The 18583-nt window shown below is 41.2% G+C and overlaps 1 protein-coding gene across 1 annotated transcript in view; it reads left to right on the top strand.

Moving 5' to 3' along the window:
- Nucleotides 1-18583, top strand: part of USH2A (usherin) — a 577940-nt gene that overhangs the window by 456696 nt on the left and 102661 nt on the right. Inside the window, exons 51-57 of the mRNA XM_039530373.1 lie at nt 119-342; nt 3897-4107; nt 4485-4682; nt 5458-5612; nt 7612-7810; nt 16238-16345; nt 16893-17076. Of these exons, the coding sequence (XP_039386307.1) occupies nt 119-342; nt 3897-4107; nt 4485-4682; nt 5458-5612; nt 7612-7810; nt 16238-16345; nt 16893-17076 (1279 nt within the window). The remainder of the gene's footprint in view (nt 1-118; nt 343-3896; nt 4108-4484; nt 4683-5457; nt 5613-7611; nt 7811-16237; nt 16346-16892; nt 17077-18583) is intronic.

The following is an 18583-nucleotide window of genomic DNA, read 5'->3' on the forward strand; positions in this document are numbered from 1 at the left end:
TGCCTCAGTGTGACATTTTTATGCTCAACTGTATACTATTCTCAGTTATTTCCCTTTCTTCCTCACTCCCCATCCCTGGCCGTTGTTCATATTAATATATAATGCTTTATTGTTGCAGGGATGTTCTGTTGTGGGCAGGAATATGGGAATATGTCAGATATCATATGTTGTTCAGCTTCCAGTGGTGAGTCTAAAGCACATGCTAAAAAGAATGACCCAGTGCCAGGAAAATGCTGTGAGAATGAACTTATTCCGAAGAGCGAGGAATGCTGTAATGGAGTTGGATATAATCCTTTGAAATATGTTTGCTCTGACAAGATTTCAGCTGGAATGATGATGAAGGTAATTGATAGAAAACCTCTCAGTGGCTCTGATTTGACAATGGACAGAGAAATACATTGTTCATAACTATTTTTCTAAAATAGGAATATAAAAACTCCTGTGTGCATTATTCATTTTCACATTACATCCATATTAATACCGAATGAGTTCACCATGATTGATGTTATTGCAATGAATTCTAAAGGAATTAATAATGATTAGCTGCTTCTTGTGAAGTGTTGCCCGGCACTTCAGATTAGTATAGGGGCTAGAAGTTGGCATGCCAACAGGGTTGGCATGATTAGCAAGTTTGAGTTGTGTGACCATTGTTGATACTTATTGGCACTACTTGAGTGGGAACAGAAACTGAAGTGACTAAAGATTTATTATGGAAATATCCCTATACATCCCAATTTGGACAGGGTTTTTGTTCGTTGTTTCTGAGTATGAATTTTTGAGTAGCAATATTTGTTTTGCTATAGCAAATACCATGCAGATGTTGAATATGATTCTGTACCATATCAGCTAACTTTACACACAACACAATGCTGATATGTTTTTCATGGACTAAATTGGATCCTATTGAACTCAGCGGGAACTTTGGCATTGACTTCAGTGGAATCAGGATATGTTCCATTACGATGATGTGATGATGATATTTATTTTACACTTTTCCTCTCAGGATTCTCAAAGCATTTAATCAAAATTAATTAATTAAGCCATGCAACACCCTTTTTTAGACAGATAGTTGTAATTCTATTTTACAGAAGTGTAAACTGAAGCTCAGATTAATTAATTATGACATTTTCAAGAATGGTCAGTGATTTGGGGTATGGAAATCAAACACTTTGAACCTAACTTTCAAAGGTGCTGAGCACTCACAATGCATATGCTCAACACTGCTAAAAATAAGGCCCTTGGTGTTTAAATAAGGGTATCCCAAAAACTAAGGCACCAAGAATTACTGGCCACCTTTGAAAATTTGACCAGACTTGTGCAAGGTCACACTACAAGTCAGTGTGTAAGCTGAGAATAGAACCTAGGAGTCCTGACTCGCAGTCCGTAGCTGTAACCACTAGCTCACACTCCCTCCCCAGTGACATGAATAGAAATATGAAAAGACTTCCATCTAATAGACTGTTCAATGAAGGTGAGGGAATGAAATTAAATGATCACTCAAAAATGGCAGTGACATTGAAATCCATTTACAACAGTTTTTAACAAGAAAATTTGTAGCAAAATTGTTGGAATGACTTCTAAAAATAATAGATGGAGAACTACTTAGAAAGTGTAAAAATATATAAATCAGCTGGACCAGATGTCATGCCTCTTAGAGTTCTCACCCCAGGAATCTGCTTTTGGGGTAGGGGTGACGGAAATAAGAAAATTAGCTATTGACCTAACTGAATTTTTAATAACTAATAATGAAAAATCATGCAAACTGGGGGAGTGCCAGAAAACTGGAGAAAAGCAAAGGGACAAAGAGTGATCCTAACAATTGATGATCCATAGGTATTACTTCAATCCCTAGCAAAATAATGGAACAGATATCCAGAGAAAACATCTAACCCAGTTCTACAAAGTACTCTGTGCAGGCAGGATCCCTAAAAAGCAACAAAACCAAGAGCATTGATCCTTATAGATTCATAATGCTCAGTCTTGTAACTCCAAGCAGCCTCTTACAGGAATGCTCAGACTCTTGCAGGATTGAGACCATAGGGGCTGTTCTAAAACTCCCTGGTTTTTAAAATACACAACTTAGCTGAAGATACAATTTCAATATTTTCTTCATACATTGTGAGAGCTGGTTGAAAGTTTTTAAACCAAAATTTTATTTGTGAAAAAAGGTCCTTTTTGGAAAGGAGAAATTTCACATTTTTTTTATATTTCACAAAATGTTGGCAATAAAAATGTATAGAAATTTTTATGAAAACTTTTATTGAAAACATCAGAAACATTGACAAAATAGTTTCAATAACAGTTCTGATCTAAAAAAATTACAAAGTGAAAATAGATCAATTTTGAACCCTACAAAACTGAAACAATTTAGAAATTATTAATTTTTTTCCTGACAGGAAGTGCTGATTAAAGCATCTGATACATCACCTGCTAAATATGCACCTTAGCAGATATTCTGGTGAAATTGTGGACCTTTTGTCATTTGTGAACTGGTAGAATTTACTTACAAAAATCACATTAAAGTAAAACCACAGGAAACGATGTATTTTTAATATATGTATCTTTCTTTCACCATAATGGATGGCAATCTCTGTATAGCAAAGACAGCAATACTAATATTAAAAAGGGTTGAAATTAAGGGCCATGTCCTGGAGCTATGATTTACACCATTTCATAGGGTAAATTAAGGAAGCATCAAATATGATCTATTTATTTGTTTTCCTTTTGAATGCTCATAGTTTAGTATGCAACAATATTTACAGGAAATATTACAGTTCATTCCTTCCTACAGCTCTCTGCTCTCTTGCTTATGGCTTGGTGGAAATAATTTCCATTAAAATTCAGGAAATAAAGGTAGGTATTAAATGTATATTTACAGTTCTATGGATTATTCTGTATGGGATAAATCCTGTCATGCCTCCATTTGGGGGCACACTTTGTATTGCCCATGTGTGGGGTCCTCCTCACCCCTCGCACACTGCAAAGATCACTTTTGTGGACATTACCTGTGTGTCCTTGCACAGCTTAGTTTGCGGCTGGGAATCTGTTGACATACATCCATTGGACAATGGCACTTGCAAAAAATGGGAAATTTAACCTGAGGAGGAAGATCCCGTCCCTTCTGTGGTCTTTTAGATCCTCTTCTGTTGTGCAAGGCAAGCCCAGCTATTTGAGCTTCCCGTGAGTGAGGTTTGGTGATGTTTTACTGCAAGGACACCAGGACAATCCCCAGGGCTTTTGAAAAGTGCCCTGGGAACCAGGGGCGGCTCTAGAAATCACGCTGCCCCAAGCAGCGCGGTGCGCTGCACCGCCCTTCCCCGGTCCTGCGGCGGGTCCCTTCTTCCCGCGGCTCCGGTTGAGCTCCCGCTGCGGCAGGTCGACCGGAGCCCGTGGTCCCGCGGCTCCGGTTGACCTGCCGCAGTCATGCCTGCGGGAGGTCCAGCCGAGCCGCGGGACGAGCGCCCCCTCCGCAGTCATGCCTGCGGCAGGTCCACTCGTCCCGGGCTCCGGTCGACCTGCCGCAGCCATGACGGCAGCAGCTCCGCCGGCCCAGCCTCCCGCCCTCCCCGGCTGCAGGGGACGCCCCCTACATTTTGCCGCCCTAGGCACCAGCTTGTTTTGCTGGTGCCTAGAGCCGCCCCTGCTGGGAACTTTAATGTCCAAGAAGAACAGATAGGCCCTATGATGAAAGACTCTCATACACACTGTAAACAGCATGGCACTCAACATGGCTGAATGGCTGAGTCAGCTCTTTTAATTTTAACTAAATCAAGATATTTGTTCAAAAGGGCATTGAAATGATGTCATTTTCATTGTCAAATCTCTTTTTGGGATGTAAGGAAGCTAGGACTAAGCGTCTTTATATCTCTTGATTTAAAACGGTGTACATTCCTTAGGTAAAAGAAGAATGCAAAGCCAGCACCCTGTGCCCTGTATCCATGAAAGCAACAGCATATTGCGGAAGATGTGACTTTAACCCAACTTCCCACATCTGTGCTTGGGTTAAAGGCTCTCGGAATGCTACAGAAAAGGAGGCAAATCACGGTGTATGTCCAACTGCAGAAGAGACTGTCTACAGTGGAGGCCCCAATAGATATTCATTTACAGGTAACAGGAAATGGGATCGATCCTTGGTTTTTAAATCACTCTGGAATGAAGGGTTCTGCACTAGGCACCATCAGCTGTTCTGTTGTTCTAGTGAGGAAGCTTGCCAGGACTTGGGTAGTAATTTAGGCCCGTGAAACTGATGGTTAGTTACAAGGTAACTGAACACTTACAGCTCAATCCTGCTCTCACTGAAGTCAATGGAAGTTTTGCCATTGCCTTCAGTGGGATCAGAACTGGTCCTTATTTAGGCCCTGACTGAGGAAAGTACTGAAGCATGTGCCTGTCTTTAAGCATATATAGATATAGATACGTAACATTTCTTCTTGTGTATTTTAATACAAAATTGAGATGACTAGTGTCTAATTTTCTTTGTTTAGACCTGAATCTAGAGCCCTATGTTACATATGAGTATAGAGTGGCTGCATGGAACAGCTATGGAAGAGGTTTCAGCGAAATTGGCAGGGCTAGCACTAAGCAAGATGTGCCTCAGGGTGTAAGAGCACCGAAATGGACCAAAGCAGAAAATCGGGAAGACATAATATTTCTGAATTGGAAAGAACCTCTTCAACCAAATGGTATTCTTAAAAGCACAAATTGTATGCTCTGCTATTCAACATGACATTAGTTAAATGTATTAGATCAACTGATCTATACACTGAAACCTGTCTTAAGTGTATTATCAAGTTAAATGTCATCAAAATGTGCCTATACTGAGTAAACATGGTGATATTACTACTTCAGTTACTACTAAATTACTACTTCACCCTGGTTTGTCTGTTTGTTATCCTCACTCATCACAAATAAAGTTAGATGATAAGATTGTCAGGAAGAGACCTGGTTTATTATCTATCTATAGGGCCCTACCAATTTCACAGTCATGAAAAATGTGTCACGGACCATGAAATAAGCCCTTCCCTGTGGAATCTGATCTCCCCCTTGCTGCTGGGAGTGCCCCAGTTAAGTGCTTCTAACTGCAAGTCTGCACCAGGCTGGGGAGGGACAGGACTTGTCCTTACTCTGCACGGCTGCTCTCAGGGGGAGATCAGACCCACCCCCGAGTGCCTCCCCCCTGCTGCAGGAAGCTCTGAGGCTTCATTCTTTGGCGGCATTCGGCAGCAAGTCCTTTCCTCTGAGAGGGACTGAGGGACTTGCCACTGAATTGCTGCCGAAGAGCAGGACATGCCACGCCTTTCCATTGGCCGCCCCAAGAACCTGCTTGCTGCGCTGGTGCCTGGAGCCGGCCCTGGTCCTACCAGGTTCACGGTCATATTTTCTGTATGAAAGATGTGAAACGCTATGATCCAGTGTTGTTGAGCTAACAAAAACAGAAAACTTTCTCTTTATGATAAGGTCTTATCATTCACTATATTGTTCTCCGAAATGGGATTGAGCGTTTTAGAGGAAGAGAACTGAGCTTCACAGACACAGGCGGTATCCAGCCATACCAAGAATATTCATATCAGCTGAGAGCCTGTACTGTTGCTGGTTGCACAGACAGTAGCAAGGTGGGTGATTTGGTCTTCATAGGACTGGTAGTAGAATTTTAATAGCTGAGGAGGTATCATAAAAATGCCATTGGAAAGGCATTTTTTTGAAGAATTTAATTAAGATTATGGGTTAAATGGGATGGAAACATCAGTAACCAAGTGACTGTTTTTTTAATTCAGCCCCTTGACGTGATCGTATTAAATTCCAAATTGTTGATTTTTGGCACAAGCAGACCCGGGCACTAAACTGTACCTCAGTCTTTGTAAATCTGAAATTATGTGATATGGAAAGTGAGATATACAGATTTAAGATAAACAGGGAGCTTCGTCCTTGGCCAAACCTAGAAGAGAGTGTTGAAGATATGCTTTATTTCCAAACAGTAAGACTAAATCCATTCATATCTTTGTTGTTTCTCACCAGGATTATTATAACCTCCTTTTCTCTGATCTCCCCGTAGCTCATCTCTCCCATCTCTAGCCTGGACATTACAGCCAACATCCTCTTCCTCCTGTACTGCTCCAACTGCATCACTTCTCACCAGATCCCTTCACTGGCTTCCTGCTCCTGCATTAGATTCAGGCTCTTCATTCTCACCTTCAGCTCCTGCACACCCTGCATACATCACCTATTATTTTTAACTCTTGCTCTCTCTCTTTCGATTTGTTACTCTCCTTTTACCACTCTGTTTCACACCATCGCTCAGGCTGCCCCATTACCATGTAACAACATCTCTCGCGTTGCCCCATTACTGCGTAACAACTTCCAGCTTCTTCTCTACAGAGTGCCTTCTTTCTCCCCCTGCAAATACCTTCAAAAACACATTTGTTCAATGAAATCTTCCTTGCCAATGATGACCATGTGTCTCCTTTTTGAGTTTTGTCTGAGTTACAGTATAGGGTCTCTGGGGCAGAGATGAGGAATAGTGACTTGCTATGTTTTGATAGTATAAAAAATCACAGCTATACATACATGTGTAACCATCAAAGTCATCAGTGGGAATTGAAACTGGGACCTTCAAAATCAAGACTGAGTTTTTTAAACCCACCTAGGCAAATTGGGAATCCAAAACCCCTAGGTAGCTTTGCAAATCTCAGTCCAAAAGTACGAGGAAATAGTCCCAGAGAGAAAAGGTGGGTGAGGTACTCTCTTTTATTGGACCAACTTCTGTTGGTGAGGGAGACGAGCTTTCAAGTTTACACAGAGCTCTTCAGGTCCTGTTAGCCGTGACTAAGTAGCCAGGTTTTATAGTCATTGAGGTTAGCCACTAAAGGGTGACACCCTCACTTACATTAAGCCAGTGTATTACAGAAGGCATGTATGTGCTTACAGCATAATAAAACTCATGTATAGTGGTACTAATAAAAAGACATGATTCTCTAGGAGCATAGGATCTGATTCTCCTCTCAAATCAGAGTAAATCAGAAATAGCGCCATCGAAGTCAGTGGAGTTACACCAGTGTAAAACTGATGTAAGGGAGATGAGAATTGGCCTATATATATTCAATTTTGAGAAAGATTTTAGTGAATTCTAAATTATCCCAAGCTGCAGATTGCTTCTTGAGTTCATTAGAAAAGATTCAAAAAGCTATGAACTGATAAAGGTCCGATTATACTGAATGCAAAAAAAATCTAGCTCCATGTTTATTGGTGTTTAAAATATATGAAATCAGGCTGTTAAAATGCAAAGACACTGGCAAACCATATGGAAGAGAGTTATCAAGAGTTCTCTAGCAAGACAGTCTGCCATCCAGATTTTGCTGTTTCACCCAATGCTATACACTACAGCTGAAATGTTGTAAACCTATGGTGATAAATTGTAGATATAGGCTTATATAATGCATTCAAGGTCAGATTTCATTGTGTAAAAAGGAGGGGGGATGTAACTAGTTCTTGAGGCTCATGGTAATGATATGCCGGACCAAGCAACAACATTTTAAAACAAAAGTGACATTCTCATTGATCGTGGTATCTAGTGTACTATTACAGTAAATTGCTGTTTAATTCATATGTCTTCAGGTAGTTGCAGTCACTGTCCAAGGAGTCCCAGAGAGCGTTCAGCCACCAGCCGTCACAGCTTTGAGCTCAACAGCATTGCATTTGAGCTGGATAGCACCCAGGAAACCAAATGGCATCATCAGAGAGTATCAGATCAGTCAAAGTGGGAAAGGGCTTATATACACAGACACCACAGGCAGAATGAAGCATACTGTATCAGGTAAGGATGGGAAACTCTTTGAAAGACTAATGTCCTGTTCTTAGATATAAGACATTCCTCCCCTAGTGATACTATCTCTTGTCAGTAACTTTTAGGTTCCATGTTTTGCACGTAGGCTGGTGTTAGAAACCTTAAGCTATTATGGTCAGTCTTATTTTTTCTAGGCAGTGTTTGTTCTCTGTTGTTAAAATGTGAATGGATCTAATTTCCAAATGTTAAAATAAACCACATACATTTTGATTCAGAGCATATGCTTTGTGATGGGTAGAAGAGTGCCAGATAAATTCCATAGGGTTTGATAAACCCTCAATCAAATTCTGCTCCCCATGTCAATCAATCCATTGACGTCACTGGAGTTATTCTAGATTTGCACCAGCACAATATGATGTTTAAAATAACAAAAATTAGAAACAGTTCAGCCTCAGCTTGAGAGTGGACTGTCAGCCTGTGCTTTGTGAATCTGAGCTGTTTTGCCTATAACAGATTTTAGATTGTAATTCTTGTGGGAGCAGGGATAGTATCTTCTTTCTTTTTCCTCAGCAGAGCACCTTGCTGATGATCAGTTAGTAATATTATTCAGAATACCTTATGCTACTCTTAAGATTTTCCCACTCGTGCACATCTACTGTAGAAGAGGGCTTAATAGAAGATTTGCCAGTGATGTCAAAGATGTATTGTTTCCATATACTACTATCTTAGTAACTTCAGTGATAAAATGAAACAAAACTCAACCTAGAAATATTTGCAGGAAGCATAAGAGGAAAATGGTAATTTTCAGGGGTGTTTGCTTTCAGCCTTTGACCCCAGGTATCAGATGCTCATCCTGCATTTTTGTTTTTCTAGAGAAAATATTTAAGTTTTTTTTCTCTCCTCACTTTGGCTGCAAACCTAGAGGTCCTCATGTTACAGTCACTGCCCTTCCTGCTGAGAAAGATCACCCAAGATTCCCCTTTAACAATATTGTGCACAAATATGAAATCCACCACATGTGTATTAAAACTCGGTCAGTATTCAGTGCATCCTGATGACATATCTTACTTAGTACAACAACTTGCCGTACATTTTTCAAAAGTAGTATAGATTTTAAATCACCATAAAAATAAGATCACCACACAAATTGCTGCTGCAAGTTTGTAACATAGAGTTCACTTGGAAAAAAATTATCACTTCATCAGTGAAATGCAGTGGGCTCAATCCTGAGCTGTGCTAAGCTCATACGTGGCCAGCTTGGGATGGGAGGAGGAAAGGAAAGGTACCTGTCACCCTAAGAGCTGTCCCATGTTACACCACCCAGAGGATCTGCAGAATAGCGCAGCTATGTCAGCCATCACCATCCATGGATTCCCCTATGCTGAGGAAATACTTGACTACCTGTGGCAGTTTTGTGTTGCTGGAGCAGGTTCTTAGTGAGGGCCAAGGAGTTTGTCCTTTGTGTTTCTCTATCTCTGTATGAATTAGTGATGGGACTTGTCACAAAGTTCCAGATTTGGATTTTGGATTTCACACAAAGATTGGGGATTTGGAATTTTGCTTTAAGCCCACCCCTAGTATATATTATATAATATATGTGACTGTATTTTGTATGGACGTGTACGAGTATGAATGCATAACACTACTTGCACACAGAAACTTCAGTGCTCCTGTATTCATTTAGATGAAATATAAGGGCCCAAAGAATCAAAAGTGTTAACATGACCCTGAATCTGTCCAACATGAAATGGTTTTAAACAAGGTCCAGGGTTTGGGATACAGGAACAGCAGCCTGCTTAGCACCATGGCAAACACACCATTTAAACCTTTTATTAAAGATACAGAAAAGATGGAGAAACAGTTAAGGCATTTGACATGTAAAGTATTAAATAAGGCTTTCATTTTAACAGCATCTCTTGTTCCTTTCCTCTTTACCTGTAGAGAGTCTTTACAAAGAAAAAAGCCCTTGTTTTACAGTCTCTTCGATGACCTTTTTGGGGAAAAGAGAAAAAGTTGGTCAAAATGGGCTGGAGCTGCTGTTGTTGAAGTCTGATTCCATTTCCTAGAAGACAAAACAAGACAAACACATAAGAGGGGAGAGAAAAGAACAGCAAAGATAGAAAATGTAGCTTCTGTGTCTGGCATTGACTTTCACTTGCAATCTGACTGCTGGAGAAACACAGGCAAGGCACACGGGCTTATGTGCCACTCCAAGACCTGGCAAACTTGTACCAGCATCAGTCTGTTTAGGGCCTTGCTTTTACCTGCCTATCTCAGGTCCCAGGCTTACAGTAGGGTTGCAAAATATACAGCCTGGGCTGGCTAAGCCAGACTCTTATTAAACAAAAGGCAAAAGGAGAGAGAGGAAAGAGAAGAAATAAGGTGGGGAAGGAAAAGAATACACAGGGGGGGCAGGGGGCAGTCTTTTGCACGCACAAAGGTATTTGCACACACACAGTCTCACACTGCAGGTGGTATTTGGCATTCAGTTGGACCAGCAGAGGTGGTGATGTCATCTGGCATCTTCTCTCTGCCCTGACCTAGTCAGGACATCTCTTAAGATCCAGAGAAAGAAAGCCCGGGATACCAGAATACAGTGCGGGTAACAGATGGTGAAACTTGCTCCTTCCCCTTCTCTCTCATCTTTCTATAGCCATAATTTCAATAGCCAGCTTTCTCCCCAACAAAGTGGTTTTGTTAGGACTGTGATGGGTGGAATAGCCAATCCCCTTGTTATTTTGGCCTGATTTCCAACACTTCAATTTTGGTTCACTGATTTTCAGTTCTACCCTTTTTTTCTTATTTATCAGGCATAATCTTAACACTGTCCTTGAATTATATCAGTAGGCCTATATATATATTTTTTTTTACTAATTCAGTCTTTGTCTCACTTTTGCATCTTTTCCCATCAACGTTTGTTGTTCTAAGTTACTGTGACATCTTATGAACTGTCACTCACTGTTTACCAGTAGAGCTCACAATTAGGGTAAAGTTGTAGGCCCAATTATCCAACAGCACTTAAGGTTGCGCATATAAAGCCATATTTATTTGGGGATCTAACTAAACTGCATGATTTTCAACAATGCTGAGAACTTGTTACTTACACTGAAGTAAAACAGTTTCTTTTCCAGAAGCAGCTAGGAGATAGTATCCCCAGTTTCTAACCAGAGTAACAAAAGATGGACAAACTCTGCCACCACTTCTGATTGCTTTTTTCCTAGCCTATCAGGATTATCTCAGCCTCAGACTAGGTCTCCATCTGCTGTCCCGCATCAAAGCCCCAGTACTGGTTAGGCACTGGGTAAGCAGGGAAACTGCACCATCTGGATCTTGTGAAATAAAGAACTGAATGTCATCGTATTGGAGGCACAGCAGCCTATACTACCTCCCTAAAACTCCTAAGGGCCTCTGTACACATCAAAGAAGGGGACAGAAGCAGAACCCTGTGATCAGCAGCAGCGTTCCCTCTAATTTTTCCCACCCATGTGCGGAATGAATTTTGTTAAGTGCACCAATATGGAGGTGACATGTGACACATCCCCTTCGTATTGGTGCACATAACAAAATTCATGTGGTGGGGGTGGAGTCGAGGAATTCTTGTGGGAGGGGGCTCAGGGCTGGAGCAGAGGGCTGGGGTGTAGGGTGTGAGGGCTCTGGGGTGGAGCTGCGGATGAGGGGCTTGGGGTGCAGGAGGGTGCTCCGGGGCTATGGCAGGGAGAGAGGACTCCCCCCAGCACTCTCTCCCCGCAGCAACACCTGGCCTCGGTGGGGAGAGGCTCTTGTCCTCGCTGCAGGAGCTCTGGGGGTGGGGCTGCAGCAGGATAGGCAACCCTCCCCCGTGCCCAGCAGGTCTGGGCCAGGGACGGGCTGCCTGGGCCACGCCTGGGTCCAGGCTTCTCCGGGGTTAGGCCAGGCTGCACCGTTGTGGCTGTGCCAGGGGCCGGCCTGGGCCGCACCTGGGGCCATGCCTGGGACCAATCTGGCCGCGGCTGGGTCCGGGCCACTCCAGCCGCAGCAGGTCCAGACTACAGGGTGAGTTGGGATTGGGGGAGGAGTTCCCCTCCTGCGGCAGGCTGGGGGCTGGGCTAGAGGAGGGGTGTCCCTCCCCCCGGCCACAGCAGGTCCCCGGGTGGATTCCCTAAGCACCTGTGCTGTGCTAAATAGGCTGCTGCGCGGCCGTGCAGCTTACAAGAAACTTAGGTCAGCAGTAGCAAAGGCATTTGATGGAGCCATCTTGGTTTTTGTCCATTGTCAAGAAGAGATGAGCAACCAGTGAGACCAGTGCAGTGTCCATAACAGACTCAGATCTAAAACTGAAGTGACTGTGTATTAAGAAATCTGAGTATTCCAGGTACTGCCAGAGTTGCTTTGCCTCAATTTTCTTTTTATCTTCCCTAATAAAGGGAGATTAGAGCTTGGGGATAATTAGAAGATTCTAAGCGTACAGAGATGGCTTCTTGAACAATTGCCTAAGAAGTGCTTCTTTGAGAGAGGCTGGCAACCTGCCCTACAGAAGGAGTTGCTGATAATTTCCAGAACATCTCTGGCTGAAACTCAAGGGGAAAATACCTCTCATGTGCCCTCTCCTCCCACCTAAGAAATAGCTCTGCCTCCAGAGAGGTTGAAATTTTGTTCCTCATGCAAACAATACAATTTTTCATAGCACAATTGCTAGGGAGAACTGATAAAGTTGTCTCCTCACAAACAATGATCTCTTTTTCTTTAGGGTGGCTCTCTCAATAAGCCACTGTCCACGTTGCCATACTAAGCCAACAGAGAAACGGGTGATCATTACTTCTGTCAGTAAAAATCAAGACTTATGCTAATTTAGAGGGGGACTTCCTTTAGTCACAGTGTTGAATTCATGACTGTGGTTTTGCAATGTGGATAATTTTTACTTTCTAAATTCATGCAATAAACTAAAACAATCAATCTTATTTCACATGTAATCTCAAATGTTTGAACTAAGTGTTGTCTCAACCCTCGTGGATGTATGGTTTGATTTTTCTCATCTTTTTTCAAAACCTCTGGTGTTCTCAAAACAACAGTTGAACATTAGTGAAGCTGTAGCATTAGTCTTCCCTGAGACTTTGAATCTAGGGCCGTACAAATAACAGATGAGTAGGTTAGCACCTAGCCACTGCATCATTGTCTTGCTGCTTATTTTTAATTACATCAAAGCTTTGGAAACTTGATCCCATAAATGCTTTGTGGGAATAGTGGTGAATGTGTTCATCATGTGAAATCCATAAATTGCTTATAATCCTCTCAAGATGTTAAAAAAAGCATTAAGTAATTGAAGACAGGAAGTCCTCAGTTAATTATTTAGAGGTGTTATCAATGCTTTAAGTAAACTGAAGCATTTTCTGCTATCTCACTGAGTTGAATGCCATTGGGACCTAGGGGCAGCAGCCATCATCTTCTCATATTCTCTAATGCAAACAGCACATGGCAGCTTGTCAATAAAGGACCTTTTTATATCATTTATTACTGAACACTTCCACTACCCTGTACAGAACAATTTGGATGACAGTTATGGCATTGTTTCACTTTGTGTTACTACTGCTTTACAAATGGGCCAGCTAATGCTCTGCGGTAGAGGGGAAGGATTCACTAAAATAATTAGTGGCATTGCTTTAAAAGAAAGCTTAGAGTGCCCTCTTCAGCAGCAGCAGGTGTGATGATGATTCTTCTTAACTCTATTTTTATATTTGACTAAAAATCTTATCCAAAGTAATGGACTTCATCAAGAGTTTCTGTGAGTGATCATATTTAAGTAAGAGACAGAAAGTCACTGACATGCAGTTTCATAAATGAAATAAGACTCCAGCGTATTTTGTGATAGAGTGGTTTGAAATTATTCTACACACACACACTCTGTACTTAAGGGTAGTGAAAAGGTGTGTGATTCAGTAGCACTGCCACTGGACAACCCTATGTCAGGCAGTGGCGACTCATTAGCAACATTTTTTTTCATAAATAAAAACTATCAGCAACTTGCCATCCTCCTGAGGAAAATTCATGTGGTGGTCCAGGACTGTCAGCACTGGACCTAATTACTGACCTTGCTGCAGCCAGGACCACAAGCAGAGAAAAATAGTGTTGCAAATGACTGATTGATAGGATAATACATTCTTTAGGAGCTGTTTGGCAACCACTTGGGAAAACAGTGGATGATACAGTAGTCCAGTGACTGACCACCTTAAAGTAACAATTGCAGAATCAAATTCCAAGGGAAATGTCTCCTTGAATTAGTATCCACAGGGGAAAAATGTTAAAAGCAAAGTATTGTTTGCATTTCAAAATCATCATGTTTGTTGTTATGTATTAGTAATCACATGCATAGATTTGTGCAGGGCTCTCCAAAACGTGCACAAGGTCCTTATGGCAAAGAACTTATAATCTATCTAAAAGCAACTACATGTATGACTAGAAGTTCCAGGCACCAGAATTTTTCCAGTAAATTTAGTGAAACCATGCGCTCTCTTTTTAATGCCCATTTTTCTCCTTAAAGTGTAGCTGTAAATGAGTATTGCTTTATTATGCATGTTTCCTTTAAAAGTGAACATGACTCCCTTATGGGGAATTCAAGTAATTTGTTGCCACAGTAATCTTTCCTAGCCTGAAATGTTAAATTATTGGCTTTCCTCCATGCCTTTGCTTCTGTCTAGTCTGCAACTGTCATTTCCTCCCCTCTTACTTTTATGCTGAGCGTTCGGATGATTTTTCTTCTCTTCCAATTCATGATTAGGTTACATTCAGGGCTGTCCCCCTGAGTCATCTCTTTATTTTCTCTTCTTCACATCCTGTTCAGTTTGTGAGCAGCTCTTGTGTCTTCCATTCATTATTTTACCTCTTTACCTGCCTGTTGCTTATTACTGTTCTGTATGTACAAACCATTTCGTTTAACCGTGAAAATATTGCCTAACTGGTTTTGAACAAAGACTTTTATCCTAACTTTTTTTCTTGGTGCGGGTCTGTATTTTTTAAAATAATTACAATTACATATACACACTCGCACATGAATCTTTAAAGAACAATATTAAGGTTGCAATGTCAAGCACTCAAAAGTAAGAAATGCCTGAATGAAGGTTGCCTGTGTAGCCCTTGTGCATATGCAGTATGATACAGTCTTTAATTATATGATCACATTCTATTTTTTTTCCATAGGATCCCTCCTCATTCAGAATGGACAGTGCTCAATTAATGAGAAGCTAGTCAATATTTTTTATCCTCATTGCAATGTGTAGCCCCCTGCCTTATTTACTTCATGCCATTCAATTCCTGATCTGAAGGTAGAATTATTAGTTTCCTTATGATGCTCATCACTATTATATCCAAGGACTTCAGAAAAATTAATTAATTTATCTACATAACATCCCTATGAAATGCAGGGGTGGAATTATTCCCATTTTACAAATGTGGAACTGAAGCACAAAGAGATTGAGATCAGAAGTATTCACTAATTTTGTGTGCTGAATTTGAGATGAGAGTACTTAACATTATATAGCACTTAATATGTTATGCACAGCTCCCATTGTCTTCATTTGCAGTTGTGAGTGTTCACCTCTCTGTAAATCAGACCCCAAGGTCTCTGGTTGGGCATCCAGAAAATGAGGAACACATGATTAATGACAACCTCTGAAAAGTTTGGTTTAAATGAGTTGCCCAGCATCACACAGGAACTCTGTGGCAGATCCAGGGATAAAATCCAGTTCTCAAGAACAACATTCAACTGTCTTAACCATGAGACCCGCCTTTTCTCCTGCAATCCCCTGACCGCTTCACTATACACTATCCAATTTCTGCAACAAATGAGGTCGAGGTCCAATAGATAACAGCCTCCTTTACTACACATCCCTGATTCATCCCCAGAACAGGTGCACTGAATGAGCCAGATATCCTGTGGAAAAAATAGTACACCTCTACCTCGATATAACACAACCAGATATAACAAGAATTCGGATATAACACGGTAAAGCAGTGCTCCGGGGGGCAGGGCTGCGCACTCCAGTGGATCAAAGCAAGTTCGATATAACACGGCTTCACCTATAACGTGGTAAGATTTTTTTTGGCTCCCGAGGACAGCGTTCTATCGGGGTAGAGGTGTATGTAATAAAAGACTGTATCATCGCGCATACATGCAAAGGAGCCAAATTCAGGATTCACAGGCAAACTTAATTCTGGGAGTTCCTAACTTTTGAGTGTTTGATTTTGCTTAATATTCTTTTAGCATAGCTTTTATGTATAATTTCCTATGTTTTTAAAAAAACAAACTGGAAAAAAGAAGAAAAAATTCTGTCCTATATTGTTCTATTGACACCAACATGGGTCATCGCCAGGTTTGAAACCTTTAGATCTTTGTGCCAATGGAGTAACTTTCCCTCTACAGTTGTAATTCTCAGGATGTCTAAGGTCATCATTTTAGTATTATGTTTGTATTTGTGTTGTTTTTAGGTCTCCAGCCATACACTAACTACAGCTTCACACTTACAGCCTGCACATCTGCTGGATGTAGCTCTAGCCAGCCATTTGCAGGTCGAACCTTGCAAGCTGCTCCTCAGGGTAAGGAAAAGGCAATCCCATAATATTACAGGGAATCATTGGGGGCAAAATTTCTGTAAATGGGCAAAACTCCATTGACATTGATGGAGCTCCTGAGCAGTCATTTACAACAGGTAATTTGGCTCTTCAGTGCAATAATGGTATTATAACCCCATCTGTATGCTGAACCACAGTGTTTCAGGTTCTCTGTTTTTTGTGAGAACAACTTTCTGGAATCATTTTGAAGTAAATGATTTCCAGATGTAATTGTAATGGGCACATTTTTATAAAACAAAAATAAATATATGCTGATTCATCAGGCAAAGTTAGTCCTGTGATTATCAACTTTTGAGGCTGATTCTCCATTGACCTGCATCCTGAATATTTATTTATGTCAGTGCTAATAGAGTGCAGAATATGTGTAAACTACCTTTCTGATCTGGTAGTGGTCTATACTCACTTTGCACTAGTATAAACGACTGCACAAGGTACAGGGAAATAGAGAACCAGGACCTTTTATATTTAATTTTATGATATGGCTGAAACAATGGTATGCTGATGTTAACAGGAGTATGGTCGAAGCCTCGTCATATCATAGTCAGCTCAACACGAGTGGAATTCTATTGGGATGAACCAGAAAAACCCAATGGACTCGTTTCTCAATATCGATTGCTTCGTAATGGAGAAGAGATTTTCCAGGGTGGCAGCGGAAATCTGAATTTCACTGTTGATGGCCTTCAGCCCAACAGTAGGTAAGACCTAATAAAGAACTTTGGTAAGCTTCAAAGAGTGCTTATGAATTAGATTTTGCAGAAGAGTAAAATTTTCAAAGGTGTCTATTAACCTGAATTCAGTTTTCAAAGTGCATAACCTGCTGAAGTGCTTTTGAAAATCCTGCTAAGCCCTTATCTACACCTTTAGTTGCCTAAATACCTTAGAAAATCTGGCCCTGAGGGCTTAAGCCTCTTTTGAAAATGGGACATGGGGCTCCTAAGTCACTTGGGCACTCCTGAAAATGTTATGCGTAAACTGCTGGGATGATTTAAAAAGAGAAAAATCTCTGATTCTGTTCCTTAATCACTGAAAAATTGAAGACCTCCTTAAAGAGGCTTCAGATGAAGATAAGCCTTTCTTTGATGGGATAATGAGTCTTGTGGATAAGGGAGAAGCGGTGGATGTGGTATACCTAGACTTTAGCAAGGCATTTGATACGGTCTCGCATGATATTCTTGTCGATAAACTAGGCAAATACAATTTAGATGGGGCTACTATAAGGTGGGTGCATAACTGGCTGGATAACCATACTCAGAGAGTAGTTATTAATGGTTCCCAATCCTGCTGGAAAGGTATAACAAGTGGGGTTCCGCAGGGGTCTGTTTTGGGACCGGCTCTGTTCAATATCTTCATCAACGACTTAGATATTGGCATGGAAAGTACGCTTATTAAGTTTGCAAATGATACCAAACTGGGAGGGATTGCAACTGCTTTGGAGGACAGGGACATAATTCAAAATGATCTGGACAAATTGGAGAAATGGTCTGAGGTAAACAGGATGAAGTTTAACAAAGACAAATGCAAAGTGCTCCACTTAGGAAGGAAAAATCAGTTTCACACATACAAAATGGGAAGAGACTGTCTAGGAAGGAGTATGGCAGAAAGGGATCTAGGGGTTATAGTGGACCACAAGCTAAATATGAGTCAACAGTGTGATGCTGTTGCAAAAAAAGCAAACGTGATTCTGGGATGCATTAACAGGTGTGTTGTGAGCAAGACATGAGAAGTCATTCTTCCACTCTACTCTGCGCTCGTTAGGCCTCAGCTGGAGTATTGTGTCCAGTTCTGGACACCGCATTTCAAGAAAGATGTGGAGAAATTGGAGAGGGTCCAGAGAAGAGCAACAAGAATGATTAAAGGTCTTGAGAACATGACCTACGAAGGAAGGCTGAAAGAATTGTGTTTGTTTAGTTTGGAAAAGAGAAGACTGAGAGGGGACATGATAGCAGTTTTCAGGTATCTAAAAGGGTGTCATAAGGAGGAAGGAGAAAACGTGTTCACCTTAGCCTCTAAGGATAGAACAAGAAGCAATGGGCTTAAACTGCAGCAAGGGAGGTTAAGGTTGGACATTAGGAAAAAGTTCCTAACTGTCAGGTTAAACACTGGAATAAATTGCCTAGGGAGGTTGTGGAATCTCCATCTCTGGAGATATTTAAGAGTAGGTTAGAGAAATGTCTATCAGGGAAGGTCTAGACAGTATTTGGT

Source organism: Mauremys reevesii, linkage group 3, assembly GCF_016161935.1.
Source record: "Mauremys reevesii isolate NIE-2019 linkage group 3, ASM1616193v1, whole genome shotgun sequence".
Lineage (NCBI taxonomy): Eukaryota > Metazoa > Chordata > Testudines > Geoemydidae > Mauremys > Mauremys reevesii.